This window comes from Tiliqua scincoides, chromosome 2 (genome assembly GCF_035046505.1).
Source record: "Tiliqua scincoides isolate rTilSci1 chromosome 2, rTilSci1.hap2, whole genome shotgun sequence".
Classification (NCBI taxonomy): Eukaryota; Metazoa; Chordata; class Lepidosauria; order Squamata; family Scincidae; genus Tiliqua; species Tiliqua scincoides.
Window position 1 is genome coordinate 211,864,253 of NC_089822.1, and position 15,903 is coordinate 211,880,155.

The window sequence follows — 15,903 nt, forward strand, 5'->3', positions numbered from 1 at the left end:
ATAATTATGTTTTCTTTCTAACCCACACTTTTCAGTTTCCTTTCTATTTAGATGTAGAAGTATTGTGGTAGGAATTATTGGAACCTTTCTTGCCAGTAGGTTTCTGTGATTACCCTAGTCCCATCCCTTCTGTGTCCAATCTCTTTTGTGTTCATTTAACATCAATAATAAATTCACAAAGGGTTTTGGCAGTAGTTTCAAAATAGCCACTGAAGAATGCCGTTTGTGTTTGGAAAGTTGTATTTATTAAGACCTACTGCTGGACAGTTGTCCTCAGCGAAGTCCATTCAGATGCACCCGTTCTGATAAAAAGCACGCATAAATGAATTCCTAAACTTCTACTGCGTTTCTCAGGAAGTCAACAGATGAAAAACTGATGGGAGAAGATTAGGATATCTAACATCATTGCGAATGGAGGATTTGCAGAAATCCTCCAGTGTCTTATACACTTCTGCAAGTATGGAAGAAGAAGGTAGAGAACCACTTCAGACTCTTTGATATTTCCCTTTTAATGTACTGGATATAGACATTTCTGAAGAAGCAAAAAATGAACAACTGGGTGTTTTTCTCCATGTGTCTCTGGAAGAATATGGGGGTGTAAAGCCCCAAACTTCTGGATCTCTAAAGGTTGGGAGCTATGTTCCTATCTCCCTACAAGAGATACTGCCTCTTTTCTTCTTAAGGACCTATGTAGGTCAAAGCTCAGGCCTCTTTCCTGTCTTCTTCTACAAGAATGAAATTGAAAAAATGCCTCTTACTTGGTTCCAGGTTAGAAGTTCTGAATGTCAACTCCCTTTGAATAAGCAAAGACAAGACTGGTAGATGGTAATGGGTTGATACCAAAGTTGATGGCAGATCTTGGACTTGGCTCTCATTTGTTCACTCCAAGTCCACATTACATTTTTTGCGCACATCACCTATAAACAGAGATTACTGTAATACTCTGGTCTGAATAAGATGATGGATAGCAAAGTGTTTGAATTTTGGGAAACAGAATGCCTGTACCCGTTCCTTCTGTAAACAAAATTAAGGATAACTATACAGATATAACCCTAATAGTTAGCAGATTGTAAAATTAAATATTTCTATATTTAGAAGATTTATACCCTGTCTTTCTACCCTTCTGGGAGTTCAAGATGGCTTATATAATATAATAAAAGACAGATACAACAGAGAGACATTCAATTACTTGTCAGGAAAGGGGACTCCCAGGTGAATGCAGCTGACCCAGGGGAGCAGCACCTTTACTGAACAAGCAGCCAAATGGGAAAACACCTTGGTAGACTGTATCTGCTTCCACCAACCCAGGCTATAGACAAGGGCCATCTGGGACACCCACCCACCTCCGCCCCGGAGAACATTGAACCCAGGAGTTTGTATTAAAAATCAATCCTTTAGTGGAGTCTGTAGAGTGAAAAGATTTGACAGTTTGCTGAGTTACCTGTGAATAGACCAGGCTGACCAAAGGTCAAAACATAACTAGTTTATTAAAAGTAAACAAAATGGAGAAATAAAGGTGAATAAAGAAGATATGAACTTGGCCGGAAGGCATATAGAGAGGGTCTCACCAAAAGAATGCCCAGCAGTTTGAGCTGAGATATTGCTCAGTCTCATGTGCTATGTACAAACTGCAGTCATTGTTATAAATGGTCTAGAGGCAACAAGCAGAAAAGCCGAACATGTCAAAGAAACTTTAGTCCTTTTCACTAGTGATTCAGCAAATGGGTGTGCCTCTGTGAGCTCCCAACAAATGAGTCCCTCAGATGACTAGTAGAGAATGACCCCTGCACTTCCCATGGTTTTATCACTTGGTAATGATGTTATCACTTTACCTGATTAGAGGAGTGGAAACTACCTGGTCACTCCAGTCCCATCCCTTGAATCCAGATAAGCAGAAATGCTCCCCAAGTGCTAGGCACATTCCAATCTAAGTAGGGAGCCAGCTAACTCAGATGGGAAGAGGATCAGAATATTCATGTAGCGTATGGCCAATGGCTTTTGCTAAAGGACAATAGCTGCGTATAATGTATATCCCAGCAGCTGAATGGCACAGAAGCTGCTGATGAGTTAAAAACTGTCCAAAATGCAGAAAAATAGGCAAAACCTAGGTGGGGGCAAAGCAGGGAAAATACAGGGGATTCATCACAGTGCAGTAAATGCAGCCAATAGAAACCAGTGATGACCTAATTAAAGGTGATGCAAAATATAAAGTATTCAGACCCATGTGGAAGGCAAGCAAGGAAGAGGACATTTTAAGTTCAAGGTGGAGAAGGTTTTAGAGGTCTTGTTGTGGGTTCCTGCCAGCTAAATATCAGAAGATGGTGGTGCCCACAACAGGGCCATCTGTGATGACCTCATGTGATACAGACTCATGTGGGAGAAGATGATCTCCATGCAGGAGCAGCATCTGGATCCTAAATTGTTTAGGACTTTATTGATCATCACAGCCACTTTGAATTGTGCCCAGAAACAAAGAGACAGCCAGTGAAGATGGATCAACAGAGGCATGACATGGTCATGTCCCCTTGTTCTTGTAAGGAGGTCTAGTGGTCGCATTCTGTACTAGTTGAAGTTTCAAGGTAGTCTTTAGAGGCAGCCGCGCATAGAATGCACTACAATAGTCTAGTGTAGATGTTACCAGTGAATAGGTAACCATAACCAGTTCTGTATGATCCATAAAAGGACACAGTTGACAAGCCAGCTAGAACTGGTTAAAAGCACTCCACAGCTAACCCCCGATAATCTAGGGTCAAGACCAGTTCTAGGGGCATCTCCTCAAGAACAAGTTGATAATCCATGTCCAGATTTTCAGTCTCTCCAGAACCATGGCTTTTCCTTTTCAGATTTAATTTAAGCTTGTTTACCCTCATCCAATCCATTAGTGATATTAGGCACCAATTAAAGACCTCCACAGCCAACCTGAATGAAGATGGAGAGATAGAACTGGGTGTTATCTGCATATTGGTGTCACTCAACCCCAAACTGCCTGATGATCTCCCTCAATAGTTTCATGTAGAAGTTGAAAAGCATAGGGGACTGAAAAATAGTTCCATGGTACTGCCTTCTGAAACCAACCCTTCAGGAAGGAGCTCACTAACTGAAAAACAGTGTCCCAAAGTTCTAATCCAGCAAGGCAGTCCTGAAAGATACATGGTTGATGCTATCAAAAACTGCTTAGCAGTCCAGTGGAACCTGCAGGGACACACTTTTCCTGTCTAGTTCCTGGACATGGCCCACTAAGGCAACTGTGTCACACCTGTGTCAGTCCCAGAGTCAGGTCAGAAGACAGATCAAAACGGATCTAGAAAATCAGTTTCTTCCAGGATCCCCTGGGTTGCCACTACTCACTTGACCATCTTGCCGAAAAACGGCAGATAAGAAATTGGTTAGTAGTTCATAAACACATTCAGGCCTAAGGAAGGCTTCTTCAAAACTGGTCAGACCACCATCAACTTCAGAGCAGTTGGAATTGACCCTTCAAGCAACAAAGTATTGAAAACCCAATCTCCCTTTCAATCAGCCCCCTCCCATTGCTTTCACCAGCCAGGGCAGGCAAGGTTCAAACATGAATGGGGATGCTTTCAGGGATTCTGTCCACATACTCATATAGCTGTTTTTTTACCTGTTTCTTTAATAGAAAATATTCTAGACATTCTAAAAATGTTCAATACTTTGTCTGCTTGATAACTAACATATTTCACTTTACTTCAGTTCTGTAGATGGTCGCCTACTTTGTAGCAGTAGTATAGCTAGAGGAGGGCAAAATGGTAAGTACTGCAGGCAGCTCAGTGCACCACATTAGCAGCCCCTCCTATTTGCCATCAGAGTCCTTCTGGGCAACCACTGCAATGTGCAGGAGATATCGTTTGGTTTGGCAAGCACCTGTGTGTTGCTGTCGCAGCTCAGAAAGGTTCCAATGGCAAATGCGAGGAGGCACTAACACGCCGTATTGCAGTGCCTGCAATACTTAAGTCTCCCCCCCACAGCTACTCTACTACTTTGTAGGGGGTGAGTTACTGATAGTTCAAGGATAGAATCATTTTTTGGAACTGCATCTCTGAAATTCCACTTACTTATTCTAAAGAAGTGATGGGTGGAACAGCATGAGTTGCTCAGATTTCCTTTTACCCTTCTAGGTGTTTTGTGAATGAAGCCATGAAATGCAATGTCCACCTCCAGATAAGGGGGAAAAAGTTCAGAGAGAGTGAGTGCTTTTGAAACAAATAGAAGAGCTAAGTAAGGAAACAGGATTACTCAGTTTCCTGTCTCATTTAGCAAAATTAGGCCCCAATCTTATCCAACTTTCCAGCACCAATGCAACCCTAAGGTAAGAGAACAAATGTTATCTTACCTTGAGGAGGCCTCCGTGACTTTGATTTGTTAAGTTCCTTTGGGTGATATTCTGTTGTGAGAACAAGGCACTTATAGTACAGTTCCACATATGGAAAGAAGTCAGTGGGGCTTATTTCTAAATAAACTTGAAATTGAGCTGAAAATCAGTGAGACCTGGAATTCCGAGTAAACATGAATTGGGCTGAAAGCATTACAAGATCAGAGTGTTCATGGCCATGTCAATCTTTCACAAATAAAACGTTTCAGAGAATTCATCAGCCAGAGCAGTGTCTTTAGCCGTCTCTTCTTTGCAAAGCTGATGTGTCAACCCCAGAAGGATCTGAGTGAATGAGTGCAGATTGTTTTGACTTGGTTATTCCTCAGGTTTGAAGGCTTAGAACCAGAAAAAATATGACACATCTAATCAGCACTGCTTTCTGTCCGTACAAAATGCTGAACTCAACACAAGAACTTATATACCTCTATATACCTCTATATACTCTATATACCTTTTACCTCTATATACTCATTTTGCTTGGTGATAGAACCTGTGAAAGTCAGGTGTCTGCATCTGTACAGGTGTGTCATCGTCCCCCATATCCATAGGGGATACGTTCCCACCCCCATGGACATCAAAACCACTGGGAAAAGGGAATCCTTTACTTACTCTAGCACCAAGCATTCATGTCACCAGTGGCATAGCTAAGGGGGTGCGGGTATGCAGTTGAGCCAGGCATCAAGCTTTAGGGGTGCAACAAACTGAGCTTGACACTAGTGACCAAAATTGTGAAAATATTGGTATGTAAAAATAATACGATCATGTTATAAATCATTGGAAAGGTAATTTAATGCAGAATGCAATGAAACAAACCATACTGGAATATCTGTATTCTATCAAAAGTTATGGCCAATTAACCAGAAAATGAAAACACAACTGCCTTGTGGAACAAAAAGTAGATTTGCTTAACTCCAAACTGACCTTTGAGACTGATTGTTCTGAATGCCAATGAGATGTTATAATGATACAGCATGGAACCAATAACTTTTTATTTATTTACTTAATTAAATTTGATTTTGTCATTCAGGGGGGGACTGCAAAATCTTCTTTGACCCCAGGTAGCAGATATATGCCTTAGCTATGCCACTGACTGGGGGGAAGCAGCAGAGGAAGTGGGTTTTGAGCTGCTGGGTGGAGGAGGTGGGTTCCTCCCAATTCTCACTTTTTAAAAAACCTGGGCGCGATGTCACTTCCAGGGCAACATTTTGAACTTGGCACCGGGCTACATGATAATTAGCTATGCCACTGCATGTCACTTCCTTTGCAGCCTGTTATGGAATGCAAGAAGCAGTCTGCCAGTATGCTAGAGGAGCGAAGCTAAGAGAACACTTAACAGAAGTAAGAAGCTTCTTGCTTCTTGGCTAACACACATTTTGATTCAGCTAATAAGACCAGCCAAAATTTGTGGAGCCCTGTCTTGTATAGAAGGGAGGTGCTATATCTTTCTTAATTTCAAGTGGAATTTAAGTTTGGGCTGCCCTATGTATATTTTTTCCCCCTTTGTTTGTATTGAAGATCTTCTTTTCATTTTTTAGACTTAAGTACCAGCCTTTTAAAAAGCATAGGTCTCTTTTGAAAAATAGTTAAAAGCATTCAGGATTGATTTTGTGGTCTTTTTACAATTACACATGAAGAGTAGTTCCTTAGCAGGGCATTTCAATCATTTTTGGAATTATCTCTATTGGAGAGTGTACCATGATTTTTGATTAGCATATTCCAGATCCAAATAAGTACTAAATTCTAATTTTAGAGAATTTCATTGGGAATCTATTTTGGCTCAGTGTAAATATAATTCAAATACCAGGGAATATTATTATTATTATACAGGTATTTCTATACCGCCTTTCTTGGTCCTCAGATTTCTCCTTAGACTTTATTCAAGGCGGTTTACATAGGTAGGCAAATTAAATCCCCGTAGGGATTTTTACAATTTGAAAGAAGGTTTCTATCTTTCAAGAAACCACAGCATTCAGATGTTTCTTTCTTGATCTGGTCGCACATTCTGGCCTCCATCCTGTTATTATTATTAACAGTATTTATATACCGCTTTTCAACTAAAAGTTCACAAAGTGGTTTACAGAGAAAAATCAAATAACTAATGGTTCCCTGTCCCAAAAGGTCTCCCAATCTAAAAAGATGCCTGTTTATTTTGCTAAACAAATTAGCAGGCCAATTGTATGGGCCTCTTACAGACTTACCACGAGCGATCTGCTCCTGTAGGTCACCTTACTATGGTCCAAACTTCATGACAACATTTTGTGCTGTAGACCTGTCAGGGGGGCTGGGGGCTGTTTTTTTTTTACTTACACAAGGCAGCAGCAGGCTCCTGTGGAAGCTTCCCAGGGCTCCCCTAGCGTCTGAAAATGTAAAAATAACAATTGAGACCCACTTCTGGTTTCATGATTGCAAACCAAAAGTGGGTCGCGATCGTTATTTGTTTTCATTTTCCGAGATTTGGAGAGCCCTGCGGAGGCTTCTGTGGGGCTCCCTGCACCCCTGGGAGCCACTGCTGCCTTATGTAACTAAAAGACAGCCCCTGGCTTCCCCAACAGCAGCACGATCCTGGGGATTGCATCACTCCATTCCCCCCCTCCCTGCCCCTGAGGCAGTGGACCTCAGGCTGGAGCATTTGAAAACCTCTGCCATTGCTTGAAAAAATATATTTTAAGAAGTACAAACTTTCACAGTGCAAAATCTCACACTAAGACATAAGAAAAGTAATAAATAATACAACACAATGTACAGTAATGGTAATAACACCCTTACAACAAGATAATTATAACTTGGGCGGCATCCTATACACACTTACTTGGGAGTAAGACCAGCTGAACAGATTTGAACTTCAGAGTAAAAATGCATAGGCTTGTGTTATTAATTTATGGTAGCATCATCATTGTTAATGACCCACTCCTATGAAGGGCCTGTGGCAGCAGATATCACAAGTCACTGCTGTAAGTCCTTTTATGGCAATGCAGATGACACACTGCTTTCATGCATTATGGATATGCCAGCACAAACAGCTGGAGGCTACATGCACATGCCAGTGGTTCTGAAATACCCTGCTGGAGTAGTTAAGGTGGTGATGGTGGGGTTTGGGGGAGGATCAGGACAGGGAGTGGGCTGAACTAGGGGGAGGAGGAGGAGGAGGAGGAGGATCTAGACAGCAGCACATGCCAAGATCCTATCCTCTTTTCCCAAGCCAGACCCACCCCCTGAGTCTCCTCAGATGAATACCAGTTAAATAGTTTGCAGAGGTTCAAAGAGAAGCATTGGTGGCTTACTGGGAGAGAAGTAAAAATATATTTACTTGCATCTTCTGGGATGTCTGGTCACACACACCCCCCACCACTACAGCATGTAAGACATGCTTCAGCATCTAGGCTGCATAGCATAAACTGGTGGAGGTAGGTTTGACCCTGAAGAATATTTATATACTGCTTTTCAACAAAAACATTCACAAAACAAATTGCATAGCAAAACAAACAAAAATGCTTCCCAATCCCATAAGAGCTCACACTCTCAGAAAGTTGCAGAAAAAAAAAAACAATTTATTTTTTATTAGATTAATACTCTGCCTTTCTCCCTGAAGGTCACCCAAGGCAGCTAACAATCAATACTATAAAATTCAGATAAAAACATTAAAAAAAATAAAACTAGAGCAAACAGCCTATGGGAAAGGTGCCATGCAGGAGTGAATATAGACAGTTGGTCTTCCCCTGCTAAATGTAAGAGGACCACCACTTTAGAAAAGGTGCCTCTTTATTCAGTGAGCAAGGGTGTGACAATATCATAAAAGACCACACATCAAATAAAAATGTGCACTTTTCAGCTATTTTGCCTTATTTCTGTAACTCTTGTGTAGGCCAATCTGATTTAATGACATACTAAATCTTATTTAACAATTGTGTCTTTGAAGAAATGTTGGATGTCTTTCACTTACTGCTAATTAGAACAAAAATAAATTAAAAAAAATAGATGAAATTATTAATTTAAAGAAGAACCACTACCTTCACCATCAACAATGGTAAGTCTTCCATGAACATTTCAAATAATTTTCTCCAAATCACCCCACTCATTTCAGGCCCCCCAAATTTCAACTGCCACTTTGAGTTAAATATCACCAGGTAAAAGAATTACAACAAATCGTCTAATTTTCAAAGGATAGTACTACAAAGCTGAAAGCAGGAATAATGCTGGTGCAGGTCCTGAGTTGACCCATTGCGACTGCTGGGGCTTACCAAGGGCAAGGGGAGAAATGTCCCCTTACACTGAGCAGACCAACAGCAGCCAAAATTCCCCTTATGCAGGATACAGCATTGCCCACCCTGGCACCACTGCATCCCTATGCAGGAGTTTAGTTAGGATTGGACTGTTAGGTCCTTTTAAAAAATTAAATGCTTATTTATCAGAACTAGGCATAGTGAGATTTCTTCAGCAGTGATGCCGTGAGCCAAGAGCTCTCGCTAAGCTCGTGGCCAATGTAATGCCATTTTAACGTCAGCTTTGACTCTGTTTCTCGTCCTAAAATGCTTGTGTGCCACACAAAAAGCTGTGTGCCACCCCTCACCCACTGTCTTTGTTACAGCGATAACACGGAGCCAACTTCCAAACCTGTAGCCTTCATGCCATCACTCAGTGCTATCTTGGTCCTTGAAGACCAGACAGAGCCAGTCTGCATTATCTTGCAAATGCAGTTCGAGTTCAATGTGGCAAAGGGTGGAGGGACTGGGCAGAAGAGTTTTTACTGGAATTTTACTGGTCCCTTACTCATATGCTTGCTTGTGTTTGAAATGAGTATAAAAAGCTAGCTGCGTCTAGCTACACTCACACATGATCTGAGGCAACTGGCCTCCTTGCTGCCTTGCTTTGGTACCAGCAATAAACAAGCTGTTATCTGCTACACCTTCCCTCAGTGTGGATCTTGCACACTGGGTAACGAATGTCATGCTGCCTTTGTGGGTTCAAGGGCAACAGCAGGTGACATCTACTGTATTTATTCTAAAATAAGAACAAAGGTTCTTTGTTATTCTAATTCGAATATAATAGAATTATTTCCTACCCAATAAAATTCTGTGTTAAATGATATCCAGAGCAAATTTTTCACATAACTCTTAGGAAAAGCTTGCTTTAATCTAAGCATATCACTATTAATTGCAGTTGTGCCCCACGTAATGACAGGGATCGGGACTGCGATTCCCATCGTCAAAGTGTGCTTGACAGAATGCAGACCCTTCGCAGGGAAGGGGATGCTCTGCTCCTCTGCCCTCCAGAGGGTCGTCTGAACCTCTCAGAGGCAGTGCATGTCTGAGTCTGCAAGGCTCAGACTGAGGAAAAACATGTCTCTCGCACGACTTCCGGTTTAACGGAGGAAGCCGGAAATCGAGAGAGAGACACGATTTCCCTCAATCTGAGCCTTGCAGAGGCAGCGCTCAGATGTGCACTGCCTCTGGGATGCTCAGACAACCCTCCAGAAGCGAAGGGCTCCCCTTGCATTCTGAGAGTGAGGGTGTGCGCCCCCAACAACCATGTGACCACGTTAGCTTGTGCTTCACTAAGGGATGCGCACCTGTATATGAAATGGTACCAATCAGTGATCTGGTTTAGATAGCTGGCATTTCGATGTAATATGATATTTGGGAAGGTTCATCCTCTCCATCTGACCTTGACCTAATGATATTAAATTTAATTCTACTTTTGTTAAATTTTCCCAAACACATTTGTTTGTTAAACTATGTCATTATTTCACTTGGTAGTCAGTTATAGCAGCAGGATTACTTTGAAGCAAAAAGTAAAATTTTGGTAGTATAACCATGTTTATGGTGGCTATACAGATTGTGCCTCATTATCCACTGGGGTTCCGTTCAGAACCCCCAGTAGATTTTTTTTTAAAAAGTGGATACCAAACCAGTGGAAAAATAGCTTTAAAGATCCACTTCTCCTCCATTGCTCCTAATAGAAGAATTTCATTACATTAAATTCTATTATTCACCCCATCCTAGTTGCTGAATGTGGTATAGCATCTATACTGATGCATTCTGGGACGAGAATGGGGGAGCAAGAAACCTGGAAGTGCGTCTTTAAAGTATTTTTAATGCTGAGAAGCTTGCAACTGATGCAATTTAACAGCACGAAGGTAGGGACTTGGATTTTGGTGTTTGTTTTTTTCCCTTGTTACAAGGCATTTAAATGTAAACCCTGGCATAAGTGGTGAGTCAGATCATTGGATACCAAATCATTGGATACTGAGGCACCACCTGTATAACAAGAAAGTGACTAGTGTGTCCAGCTATTTAGATCAACTGTAACTTTCAAAATAGTGTCAAATAATTAAGTTTATAGTGGTCTAAATTTGAGTTTATATTGGTCTACATTGTTTTTCAATTACAACTTGTGTCAGTTAAGATATTAAATTGCCACAAAAACAAAAGAAATTGTAAAATGCAAAAAAATTCTTAATATTAAACTAAGAATAGTGAAATAACTTTCTGTTAATACTGAGTATATTTGCTGCTTCATGTGATAAAAATGATATCTAGAGATAGTCTCTTATTGGTGGATATCTACTTCATCAGAAACATTACTACTTGACTTTCTATTGAGTTTATAGATTGCTTTATGATGTTTACATAGTCACTTTAAGAGATGAGGAGAAAAGAAAACCATGCCAAGGCTGATTTATTTCTGTTTATATGAATGAATATCTTTATGGTATATTTACATACAGGCGTGCATCACTTAACAACTTTCTTCTTAAGGATGTTACTGCACATACAACGGTGGTCACAGCATAATAAAGATGCTCTTAATGAGGTGATCACATCTCCCATAGCCTGCAACAGAGTGTCTTTTTTCACAACAAAGAGGCTCTTAATGCGAGAAGAGGCCATCTATCTCCAGTAGCCTTTGCAGCCAACAAGTGTCTGGCAGGAAGTGTCTACACAACAAAGGCACTAGATTGGGCTGAATGTTTGCTTAACAACCTAACCACATAACAACGGGGATTGGAGAACGTATCCCCATTGTTAAGTGACGCACACCTGTATTTTCAAATCTCAAATTGCTTTTCTGTAAATAGTCATAATGCATTAGTCCTGGCACTGCTGACTTAGACTATAGGTCTACCTACCTACCTACCAGAGTGCAGCACTCTGTTTTTTTGTTTTGTTTTGTTTTACAGTGGCCAACCAGTTTCCCAAAAAACTATGGCTTGAACACACCACTCTTTCTCATTAAAATTCAGATGAAATTGGAAACTAATTCTCATTAAGATGAAACAAGAACTTGTAGTTTGTTCTAAACCAGAAATAAAAGCTTTAGATCTTCTTACCACGTGCATAAAGAAGGGAAGAGGGGGGAGCACATGTGCTCAAATGTCATCTTTCTTCATTCACATTCCTAAACCATGGTCTTAACCAAGTCTCTCTCTCTCTCTCTGTTTATATTTTTATTAGATGTACATATATTCTCTAAGGTGGACATTGTACATACTTTTGCTAAGCTGTTATGGCTTTACTATTTAGATATAAACTTTGATTTATTTTGAAAATGTTTGTGGTTGGTTGGTTTGTAATAGGCACACGGTAACAATTGCTTTTTTACTAGAGTAACTCATAACGGCAAACACAGGTATTTAGATATTATTATATCTTTGCTGAAAGGTTTATAGCAAAAACTATGGGCGCAATCCAGATATGCTTTTGGGCTGGCACAAGCCCTTGTGCTGCCCAGGAGGGTCACAAACATGCCGAAAGGCTGACACAAGCCTCCGCGCCGACGGAGGCACCGAACTTTGCGTCAGGCCAGCTGGGCCAATGCAAGGCTTGGGGGTGGGCGGGGAGGAGGCAGAAGGGAGGTGTTCCAGGGCAGGGGGAGGGTGGGTGGCCCCAGGGGCAGGCGAGTGAGGAGCTGGAGGTGGTGCTGGGACCCGGCAGTTATGCCGAATCCCAACCCCCTTCCCAGGTTGTTTGGAGCAGCTTCAAGCTGCTCCACTCTCCTCAGACTTGTGCCACTTCAGGAGGTGATGCAAGTCTGAGGAGACCGATATGGGTCAGGGTGCCATAACCAAAGGTAAGGGAAGTAAGGGGAAAGTTTCCTCTTACCTCTGGCTGAGCCACTTTGGGCCCCTATCCTGTGCTGGATACAGTGCAAGCCTCTTGGCTTGCCTATTCCAGCACAGGATAGGATTGCGTCCAAAATTAGTTTAGTAGTTATTGGCCCTTCTTTCCTTGGAAACATGGCATATTAATATGAATCAAAATGGTGGTGGCAGGACCAGTCCTACTGTGAAGTAATATGGGCTAGTTCTCCCAGGCAGCAGATTTAGGATGACATATCTGTGAGATTTAAACATTGTATTTATAACATGAGTGGATGCCATTAAAAAAAAAAAATTGGCACCCTCATGTACTTGAGTATTTGGCAGAAGTCAACATAAATTCTATGTAAACAGAAAACAGTTCTTTCAATCAATATAATAACCAGGATCAGCATTAACTCATTCTTTTTTCTTGTGGTTAAAGTGCAAGTAAAGTGAAGCTCAAAATTACTCAACTTCAGAAAAGATTACATTCATAATGAGAAATGTGCTTATTGTGACTAATTTACATGACATTTATTAATCAATAAGCCAGTAGTTATTTCAAGCTATTTTTAGCGTACAACATTTGTTATTCAAGATTGGCAGTGATTGTGTTTTTTCATCGTTGGTGAAGAATATCTACATGCTGGTAGATATACTAATAATTTACATTTGCAGACTCTAGCCCCATTAAACCATTCATTCATGAATACATTCCATGTGTGTGGGTGGGGAGAGCGTGCCAGTAAGCCTTGCTCCTGCCAACAGATTTCTGAAGCTCCTTTCCCATGTGTTCAACATTTGTCTGCCATAACAAATGCCAAAAGCGGGAAGAATGTGTACCCATGTTTGCAATACTAGAATGTTCCAGGGTGAAACATGCTGGGAACTCTCTGCAGACAAACATTGAATGAACAGGCAGTAAAGCTTAGTGGAGCATTCTCCTCTCCACCCAATACGTAGGATGTATTCAGGGATGACTGAACAAGGCTGTAGTCTGTAGGAGTGTCTGGAATTATAATGCAGTGCCATCAGAACTTGCAAATGGCACAAACGTGTACAAAGCACTGTTATTCCTTTAACCACTGTGAATCTGCTGCTACAAATTGGCACAGCTGTGATAATGCTGCATAACGTTGCCTTATACAGAATGCCTTTTTCTTGTTTTGATTTTTAAAAGTTTTCATTATTTTGACCTTGGAAACTGAGGTTATATTGAACTGACCAAGCCACTGAATATTGCTAGAAAATATTATTCCTGTCAGTTGCAAAGCTGTGTCTATTCCTCAAGCAACTTGTCTCATTCTTTCCTCCATTGCAGATCGAAGTAGTCAATACTTTCAAGAGTGGCACTTCCTTTCAGGGAGCTCTCAGGAGACAATCCTCCGTCACAAGCCAGAACCAGGATGTAACCAATATTTCTAGCCCTAGCCACGTTTCGTTATCCAATGCTCTTTCCTCTCCTACCAGCACACCTGATGCGGCGGCTGGGCGTGAGTGTGTATTCTTAATGCATCTGATTACAGAGATGCCAACTTCTAGAGCAGTCATTCATGACTGGGTCGCTGTGTCCCCTTCCCTGCCACTTCGGTTTTACATAAGTCACATAGCTGAAACATTTGCACTGCTTAGTGGTGTTTTGCTATGTTTTGCTACAGGTTATCATTCTTACCAATAGGTTGTATCTATAAGTAGTTAACCCCTATGGGCTGAATACCAATTTCTCCTATTGTGAAAATATCACTATATGACAAATCTCCCCAAAGAGTTTATGTGTTCATACTTGTCTTATGGCTGCAGAAACTATTTTTATTCATCTCTGAATAAAGATATTGACTCATCTTTCCAAAGGCACTTTGCTTTATAGAATACTGAGCTAGATGATATAGTAGCACATATTTGAAAATATTACGTTTGCTCACAGAAAGTGCCTGCAGTCAATTTTTAGAAACACCCCTCTCTTTGCAACACCCTCTTCCAGAGAATCTGCCCACCCTTGGAATCGGCTTTTGGGAGTGTGGCAGGCTGCTGTGGGGCCACCTGCAGGGAAATTTCCACAAATTTCCTATTGTTCACGGAAACAAGCCACTGTAAACTTCTAAGGATTTGCTATTGAATTTCTCAATTAAGAAAATGGGCCAGTTCATTTTATCCTACAACATGAGTTAATATTCCAAAGAATGCTAGTTCGATTTTAACACTAATCAAAATTAATGTGCTAAATATGTGGTTCTTCATCAAGTAACATAATCCCTAGGGAATGAACAAATGGTAGCAAAGACACAATCTAACCACTGCAAACTTTGAGAAAGAATTGCCTGTCCCCTTTCCATTCAAACAGCTGCCCAAGCAGGTGCAGCCATCTCTGCCCCAGCTGTGAATGTCGCAAACATGTCATAAAGCACATTTGTGACTGCTCGTGAACTGGCAGTGCCGTGCAAAGGCCAGTGTCAGCCCGCAGGTGCTGTATCTAGGAGCAGTGCTGGATGGAGCAGGTAGGCGCACTTTAGGCGGTGCAGGGATGTGGGAAAGCAGGCAAGGAGGGGGTGTTTCTGGGCAGGGTAAAGGCAAAACAGAGGGCAGATCAGGTGTGGGAAATGGTGGGATCAACGGAGGCATCTTCTGTATCCTACCTGCTTCTCAGGCCATCCAGCATTACACCAGTCTTCCCAGATTTGCACCAGCCAAATAGCTGGTATGAATCCAAGAAGTGCCATAGTGCAGGCTGGGGCGTTACTTGGGTAAGGGGAAATATATCCTCTTACCCCAAGGAGACCTCTAGCTGCCTCCTAGCCTGTGCTAGATACAGCACAGGCCATGCAGTCTGGCTGTGCTAACACGAGTTAAGTATCAGTGTAAATTAAGGGAGATGTGTTCCTTTGTCAGTTATGGATAGTAATGGAGATTAAAATATTATTTTTTACAATTTCTGAGATCTATTTCCTTTTATCCCTCCATGTCTATGCTGGAGTGAAGGAATAGAATGTTCAGTCCTCAGTAGGACAACTTTTGAGAAATTCCATTTGGAATAATAATTTAAATAAGTATCTTTTGAGATAGTCTGATAAACAGATCTTATTGTTAGATTAAGGGCACAATCTTAACCCACTTTCCAGCACCAATGTAAGAGCAATGCAGCTCCGAGGTAAGGGAACAAATATTCCCTTACTTTGAGGAGGCCACTGTGAGTGCTACCCAACCGCAGGATGCAGCATACGTCCCATTGGCACAGCTATGCCAGTTCTGGAAAGTTGGTACATCTGGTGTGGCTATTATGCTATAATAAATGTTGGGCATGACTTGGGATCAGCTGAGGTAAGAGTCATAATCAGATGACAGACATGCTTTCCTTGCCAGCCATTGCTTTCACATTATCAGAAAGCTATACAACTGAACAAAGGTAATTGTTGTAGTTGTCCTATGCCAGACATGATCC

The 15,903-nt window shown here is 41.4% G+C and overlaps 1 protein-coding gene across 13 annotated transcripts in view; it reads left to right on the top strand.

Annotated features, from left to right (window-relative positions):
- Window positions 1-15,903, top strand: part of ATP2B2 (ATPase plasma membrane Ca2+ transporting 2) — a 239,392-nt gene that overhangs the window by 214,274 nt on the left and 9,215 nt on the right. For 2 of the 13 annotated variants that reach the window (XM_066617467.1, XM_066617471.1), the window contains exon 22: window positions 13,789-13,875. The exons of 10 other annotated variants lie outside the window; for them this stretch is intronic. In XM_066617467.1, coding sequence (XP_066473564.1) covers window positions 13,789-13,875 — 87 coding nt within the window. Of the gene's footprint in view, window positions 1-13,788; window positions 13,903-15,903 lie in introns of all 13 variants that reach the window. One more of the 13 variants, XM_066617470.1, reaches the window with a different exon arrangement.